Here is an 8174-nt window from a genome sequence, read left to right as displayed (position 1 = left end):
AGAGGGGCATTCAACGGACACACCCAACAAAGACGAAATGGAAGTCTGGTTAGAACTTCACTGCAGGTGCTAGGATGGGAACAGAACTCTCTCTTCAATTATCATTATGATTCGTTTAGAGAGATTTTTGCTACAGGGCACGTGTGCTCGCCAGAGAGACAGAGAGACAAAGAGGCAGGAATCGAGAAATCACCCCCAGGGGATGGCCACGCCACAACCCCTTCTCCTGTTTGGATTTTGGGCACGAACGCACGTGTGTCCAATGTGAACCATGGTCAATGACATGGGAGTCCAGCAATGAGACCATTGTGCCACCCGCTGGTCCAGTCCCCTCTTCAATCTTACACTAGGTCATTGGGAAAAACACGATCCATTTTTGCACGGAAAAACACATTATGACTTTTCCAGTGACCTAATACTTATTATTATTTTTTGAGTTTGACCCGAGAGAGAGAGAGAGAGAGAGAGGGAAAGTGAGAAAACAAGCTGCCAGGTCTGGGATTCGAACCATAGTCAGCCACATGGGAGTCCAGCGCCTTAACCCCCGGGCCACCAGCCAGCCCTGAAAGTGTTTATTTCCCTGTAAATTTTATCCTTCGAGGCGCTCATGTTAATGTCTACTACACGTCTGACTAATTTCTACAGAGTCAATGTGCGGCAGATACAATATGTACCTTTTTTTGGTGTGTGTCTTGGTATTCTTGTGAGTGGATGACTCATACCTGGAAAATGTTACTATTTTGCTGAAACCATCATGTCCTTTTCCCACAGACATCTACCCAAAGCCCAAGCCACCATCTTACCCGCAGCCTGGCAATCCTGGCCACGGCGGAGGTGAGAGAACTGAGTGGAAGACCCGGTTGAGGAGGACAAGATTGTCGCGTCTTGTGTAACGCCGTGCCCTTCTAACCTGGGTGGTGGGACACTTGCTGCTTCTGAAAGGCACACGGGGGACTTCCCCAGGAGTCCAGTTTTGCTCCTGGTAACCAGCACCTGGGTTTACATTTGGTTCACAGCAAATACACATTGTATTTATGTATTTATTGGGGGGTGGGGGAGGGTAACTACTGAGAACATACAATGCATTCAAAGGCATTTCATATTTTTTTAAGGATTTATTTATTTGAATTCCATTTCTTCTTCTTATTTAATCTGACCAGGGAGAGAGAGAGAGAGACAGAGATGGAAAAACAGAGAGGGAGAAAGCAAGCCACCAGGTCCAGGACTTGAACCGCAGTTGGCCATATGGGAATCCAGTGCCCTTAACCACCATGCCACTTGCTAGCCCCCTTTTCATATTACTGAAAGCCTAGAAAAGGTAAACCAAGAAGGACCAGCAGGTGGCATGGTGGTTAAGGTACTGGATTGCCACAGAGCTAACCACGGTTTGAGTCCCACATTTGGGAGTTTGCTTTCTCGCTTTCCCTCCCTCATCTCTCTCTCTCTCTCTCTTTCTCCCTCTCTCTCTCGCAAGCTCACATTCCCTGTAGCAAATTAAAACATAATAATAATAATAAATACAATTAGATAAACAACTGTCTTTTTTTAAAGAAGAAAAGATAAACTGGTCAATGCATGTTAAAAAAGGAGGGAGTGGGTGTCCAGCAGGTGGTAAAATGGTGAAAGTTACTTAATCCCACATAGTTGATTGTGTGGTTCAAGTCCCAGACCTGGCAGCTTGAAAAACACACCAGGCATGTGTGCATCCATGCCCAAAATCCCAAAAGGGGAATGAAGGAGAAGGGATTGCAGCATGGCCATCTCTCCTGGGGACGATTTCTTACTTTCTCTGTCTGCCTCTCTCTCTCTGTCTCTGTCTCTCTCTCTCTCTGGGGAGTACACATACCCTATGGCAACACTTAAAAAAAAGAAAGATAAAAGAAAGACAGTCCGTTGGGGGTCACCCTTGGACCCCAGGGAGGTCAGCCTATAGCACACACCTGTGAAAGATGGGAGCAGGGGCAGTTGGCAGTAAGAATGCGGTCGGGGAGAAAGGCTGTTTTAGGAGATGGGGCTTGCGTTGGTCAGTTACTCAGAGAAGCCAGCTGGGGTGATGGTGGGCAGCAACACCTGGTCCTGGGTTTGCATCCCGGGAGCTTCCTGAGTTCACCAGCTGCACATACTCGTGATCCGGGCCAGCTGAGCATAGGGCTGGATCGTGGCATGGAGACCTTCTTGGGATTCTCTCTCTCGCTTCCTTGCTCTCTCTTGCCTGTGTTTTTCTCTCTCTGCTGGTCTTCTGCATAGAATGCTATCACAGGGTAGATGTTTGGAGAACTAGGACCCTTTTCCTCTTCTTCTTCTTCTTCTTCTTCTTCTTCTTCTTCTTCTTCTTCCTCTCTTCTTCTTCCTCTTCTCCTTTTCCTTCTTCTCCTTCTTCTTCTCCTCCTCCTCTTCCTTCTTCCCATTCTCCTTCTTCTTCCCCTTCTTCTTCCCCTTCTTCTTTTCCTTCTTCTCCTTCTTCTTCTCCTCCTCCTCTTCCTTCTTCCCGTTCTCCTTCTTCTTCCCCTTTTTCTTCCCCTTTTTTCTTCCCCTTCTTCTTCTCCTTCTCCTCCTCCTTCTTTTTCTTCTTCCTCTTCTTTTTACTCCCCTTCTTTCTCTTCCTCTTCTTCCTCTTCTTTTTCCTCTTCTTTTTCTTCCTCTTCTTCCCTTACTTCCTCTTCTCCTTCCTTTTCTTCTGCCTCTTCTTCTTCCTTCTCTTCTTTTTCTTCCTTATCATCTCCTTCCTTTTCTCCTTCTTCTCCTTCCTCTTATTCTTCCATTCCTGTTCTTATTTTTCTTCTTCCTCTTCTTCTTCATTTTCTTCTCCCTCTTCTTCCTCCTTCCTCTCCTTCTCCTTGTCCTTCTTCTTCCTTCTTCTGCTTCCCCTCCTTCTACTCCTTCCTCTTCTCTGTCCTCTTCTTCTTCATTTTCTTCTCCCTCTTCTTCCTCCTTCCTCTCCTTCTCCTTGTCCTTCTTCTTCCTTCTTCTGCTTCCCCTCCTTCTACTCCTTCCTCTTCTCTGTCCTCTTCTTCTTCATTTTTCTGACTTTCCCTTTCTCCTTCTCCTTGTCCTTCTTCTTCCTTCTTCTGCTTCCCCTCCTTCTACTCCTTCCTCTTCTCTGTCCTCTTCTTCTTTTATCTTGCCATATGGCAGATGCTCTTGGGACAGAGGAAGAGATGGAGGAAGAGACGGAAGCAAGAAATCACACTCCATGATGCATGGCCACACCACAATCTCTTCTCCTCCACTCTCCTTTCAGAATTTTGGGCACACACGCACACATGCCTGGCATATTTTGTAAACTGCTGGGTTCAGGACTTGAACCATCCAGTCGGTCATATGGGCTCCAGAGCCTTAACTGCCATGGCACTGGCTGGCCCAGAACTTCTCCTTCTTGCAGATGCATTTTTGGTTCCCCGGGAGGAAGCAGGTGTGGATGGGTGTGCAGAACCTCTGCCAGGGCTGGCTGGGGCGGTGGAGGGGCCTTACCAAGGGTACCACCTACACCGGGTTGACCTCACCAGGTCTGGACCACGGGGGTGCCAGGAGAGACAGGGAGACTGGATCCTTGTGCAGGAACCCACAGAGAGGGGTAGGAGAGGGTTGTAGGGATTGAAGGAGCTCAGATCCTGGCAGGAGTTCCACCAGGGCCAAGACGGGGTAGGGAGATTTGGTAACACGTTAGAGGAACCCCCAACAAAGGTGCCTGCTTGATGGAGAAGGAGAGAGAGAGAGAGAGAGAGAGAGGCAAAGGCCTAGAGCTTCCCAGGCTCTCGTGAGGATGCCAGTTTTGTTTTTATTTTGAGACATTACTGTGATAGGGTGCATGTGCTTGCTGGAGAGGCAGAGACACAGAAAGCAAGAAATCAACCCCCCAGGGGAGATGGCCACGTCACAATCCCTTCTCCTCCATTCTCCTCTTGGGACGCATGCACGTGCACCCATCATGCACGTGCACCCATTGGGAGTTTTAAGCTGCCAGGTCCAGGACTCAAACCGCGGCCGACCATGTGAGAGTCCAGCGCCTTAACCACTTTGCCACCTGCTGACCCCGAAGATGTGAGGTTGTATTTGGCCCAGGATACGTGGGCACAGAGAGGGCCATCGCGGGGGGGGGGGGGGGGAAAAAGCCGATGGCAAGAGGCCATGTTGGCTCAGGCCAGTATGGACGTGACCGTCTCAGGGTCACTGAGGCAGGAAGGATGACCAGGAGGCAGCCCCAAGAATGACAGGGTGAGGACTCTGAGCCAGGGACAGTGTGGAGCTCAGGGGGTTGGGAGGTGGACGACTTCAAGGACGGGGGTCCTAGCACCATGAAGACACTAGTCTTGAGCTTCACGCCAGCTCTGTGAAGACTTAGAGCAGGAGACGACACCCCACCGCAGGCTCCTCTGTGCTCTAAATGTGCCTCTTGCACACAGAGCACTGGGCCACCTGGTCGCCCTCCTGGACATGAGGCTTTTTGGGTCCCAGTGCCTGTGGGCATCCTGAAAGGAGTCTGCAAGAAGGAGACTCCTCCTGCCTCCGCTGTCCCCATGGCTGTCAGACAGACCCAGTTTGAAGGAGGTGTCTGGGCGGGACATGTGCCATCTGCTCTCCTCTGCAGGTTACTACAATGACGAGGACCGGAATGACGGACGCTACCCGCCCAGGCCCCGACCCAGACCACCTGCAGGTACGTGGGCAGCTGTGCTGACCATGCACGTGTGCCCAGAGAGGGTGGTGCAAGAGCCCTGAGGTCAGGATTGAACCTCGAGGGGACGGTCAGCCTCAAGAGATGGGGCCATGCCGGGTGGCAGGAGGTCCCATCACTGTGTCTGTGTGGTTGTGCATCCAGCCATTCCATGTATGGATGGAAGCAGGCGTGCAGGGTAGGAGAACGCAGTTACGGACATACATACACACGTGTCTGCATGCATGACTTCACATGTGTGTGTACCTACTTGTACCTGTGTGTACCTACCTTTACATAGGTACCTGTACACACCCTTCCGTGTTTGAGAATCCATGCAATCCAGCAATATGCAGAGAGGCATTCAGATTCCACTTTTCTCTCTTTTTTTGAGAGAGAGAGAGAGACTTTTGCTATAGGGCACGTGCACTCACTGGAGACACAGAGAGAGACAGAGAGACAGAAAGCGAGAAATCACCCCCCAGGGGAATGGGCATGCCACAATCCCTCTTCCTCCATTCTCCTGTCCGGATTTTGGGCACGCATGCACACGCGCCCGGCGTGAGTTTTAAGCCACCAGGTCCAGACTCAAACTGAGGTCAACGATGTGGGAGTCCCACTATATAGCCATTATACCATCTGCTGGTCCCCGTACCTAAATCTTTTCATAGAAAGATTTCTTTATAAAGGCAGTAACATGCGTTCAACATGCTTTCTGTGCAAACGAAGCTATAAGCAATGTTACGGACAGACACAGGCGAAGCTGGGCTGACCAGTGTCACATTTGAGGCTGTGTCTTCCACCGTGCCCCCCCGTGGCTTCCAGTCCCCACGGTCCTGCAGTTTTAGTTCGCCTCTGTGTGTACAGACAGCCGGAGGTTGCTCACACTCATCTTTCCTATAAGGCTTACACGCAAGCGATAAAAAGCCTTCCCCGCGAGCTTACGGGAACCAGCCAAAACAGCCAAATCGTAACGAGAAGGCAGGAAGAGCTTTGCTAAGTGGGGTCGTCCTCTGGGTCACCCTTCTTCCCTGGGAGCCCTGTGTGGGGTGTCTGCATCCACTTGCACCCTCTGCAGGAGTGTGGGCCTGTGTGGATTCAAGTCCCGGTCTTGGAGTGACTTTTGCCACAGGGAAGGAGGATGTTTGGAGGGACCATGCTGGCCCGTCCCTGGGGACCTCCCTCTGGGGCTACGTTGGGGGTCGTTTGTCCCTACACCTCTGTGTCACCAATGAGCAGCCGGATGACGTCCTGACGGGAAGCCCTGCTCTGTGTCCTGAGGTCCCTCAACTTCACCTTCTCTGACCTAACAGGTGGCGGAGGTGGTGGCCATGCTGGCTATGACAACTATGGGAACACACATGGTATGCGGATGGGGGCAGGCGGTGGTGGCTGGGGGTGTGGCAGGGCGGCGGGGGCGTTGCTAGGGCTTCCGGTTTTGTTCCTCGGTGCATCTTGTACTGGGGTCTTTGTGCAGGGAGCTCTGCGTGTGGGTGTCCGGCGTAGGCACCTCTGTGCTGTGTCATCCTGTTTCGGTCCCTGAGGGGTCCAGTTGTGTGCGTGTGCATGCTCACACACACACACACACACACACACACTGTGCCTTGTGTACTAGAAATACACAGAGGGAAGGACCAGTGCATGCACACACACACACGTATGCATGTGTGCACACTCACTCAGCCCTTTGCTCAGAGGCACACAGAGCCAAGGACCAGAGGACCTTAGAGTGAGACCATCCAACAAATTGGGAGGTCCTTGTGAGACAGCTCACCGACTTCTTTCTTTTTTCTTTAATTATTTCTTTGACTTTTTATTTTATTTATTCATTCACTTATTATTTTTTTAAATTTGACCAGAATGAGACAGAGAGAGAAAGAGGGAAAGTGAGAAAGCAAGCCACCAGGTCCGGGACTTGAACAGCTGTTGGCCATGTGGGAGTCCAGTGCCTTCACCACCACACCACCTGCTGGTCCCCCAGCTCACCTAGTTCTGACAGGAAACACCTTCGATCAGCAGAGTGTGTTCAGAACAAAGAGTGTGCTGTCTGACCGTAAAGAGGAGCTTGTCTGGTCAGCCGTGCGCCCTGGTGTTCAATGCAGAAGGCCCACAGCTTGAGAAACATGCTGGGAGCCTGCGTGTGCATGCCCAGGAATCCCGAGGAGGGAGACATGGAGGAGAAGGGATTGTAGCATGACCGTTCCCCATGGGAGGTGCGGTCTTCTCTGCCCTCTCTCTGTCTCTCTCTCTGATGAGTCCATGCACACTCTAGCAAAAGAAGAAAGGGGCATGCTTATCTTGCAATCCCTCCTCCTCCATGTCTCCCTCCATAAGGCTCTTGGGCATGCACGCACATGTACTGGCGTGGTGGTCAAGCCACCGGGTCTGAGACTCAATCCGTACACTTGGCCGTGAGGGATCAAGCCTTCCTAACCGCCATGCCATGGGCTGAGCCACTATGGTCACTCCTGCATCTGCCTCCACAGAAAGCCATGGAGCCCTGGGCTCGCCAAAGTCCTGGTCTGTCCCCTCGAGCTGGAGGATGTGTCAGTAGCTTTTGCATTTTCCTAGTGCATTACTGTCCTGTAGCTGCTCTTGCAGTTCAGTGAGTCACCAGCTTCTCCTCGCAACCGGGAAAACACGCCTGGCTAGTTCCTGCGTCCTGAGCAGAGGGATGAGTGAGAGCTGACCTTGGTGAGCTGAGGAGGGAATAAAAGCCCTGAGCCCGTCCTGTCGTGACATGGGAGACAATGCTGCAATTGCCTTCTAAACCAAGGCTGAATTTCTGTAATACCTACGCTATTCCTCAGCTGAAGCTGTCATGGCAGAGTCCCACAGTCTGGGTGGCTGCAACCAGACCCTTCCCCTGTCCCCGTCCTGGAGGCTGGAGCCCAAGGTCCAGGGAAGGCAGGGCTGGCCCCTCCTGAGCCCTCTGTCCTCAGCCTGGAGACGCCGTCTCCTCCCGTGTTCTCATGTGGCCGTCCCCTGTGTGTGCCTGTCTCCTCTTCTCTTCTTCTTCTTTTTTTTTTTTAATAGACCATAGATTAGTTTATTTTTAACACCCACCCTGCCACGAATTCCTAGGGAGCAGGTTCCAGTAGCTCAGGCTCCTTCCCACGGGTTCTCACCTAGTGGCTTCTCTGGGTGGAGCAGGCTGGCACTTCAGTTGAACCCAGGTCCCTTTCTCTTTGGCCTCCTTCTTTTCTTGGTCATTTTCCTTCACACGTTTTAGGAAGCTCTCTCCACTCTTAGAACGCTGAATATGCTCAGTACACACATTAATGCGCTTGGCAAGAATCCTGCCCTTCACTTGTTTGTTCACAACAATGCCCACAGCATGCTGGGTGACCGTGTAGATGCTTCCAGTTTTGCTGTGGTGACATTTATGGGGCATTCCTTTATGAACAGTACCCATTCCCTTGGTGTCTACACTATCACCTTTCTTGTAGATTCCCATGTGTGTTGCCAAAGGACCCACTCCCTGTTTTCTACAAGGCCTAGAGAACATGTATCCAGGGAC

At 51.4% G+C, this 8174-nt stretch overlaps 1 protein-coding gene across 2 annotated transcripts in view; it reads left to right on the top strand.

The window, feature by feature from the left end:
• XG (Xg glycoprotein (Xg blood group)) overlaps window positions 1-8174 on the top strand; it is a 33744-nt gene that overhangs the window by 16209 nt on the left and 9361 nt on the right. For both annotated transcript variants that reach the window (XM_027768363.1, XM_027768361.1), the window contains exons 6-8: window positions 772-834; window positions 4589-4657; window positions 5968-6018. In XM_027768363.1, the coding sequence (XP_027624164.1) occupies window positions 772-834; window positions 4589-4657; window positions 5968-6018 (183 nt within the window). The remainder of the gene's footprint in view (window positions 1-771; window positions 835-4588; window positions 4658-5967; window positions 6019-8174) is intronic.

The sequence above is a fragment of the Tupaia chinensis genome, unplaced genomic scaffold, assembly GCF_000334495.1.
Source record: "Tupaia chinensis unplaced genomic scaffold, TupChi_1.0 Scaffold146027_1, whole genome shotgun sequence".
NCBI classification, from domain to species: Eukaryota; Metazoa; Chordata; class Mammalia; order Scandentia; family Tupaiidae; genus Tupaia; species Tupaia belangeri.
Note: the sequence above shows the minus strand (reverse complement) of the source record. Positions and strands in the feature narration are given on the sequence as shown.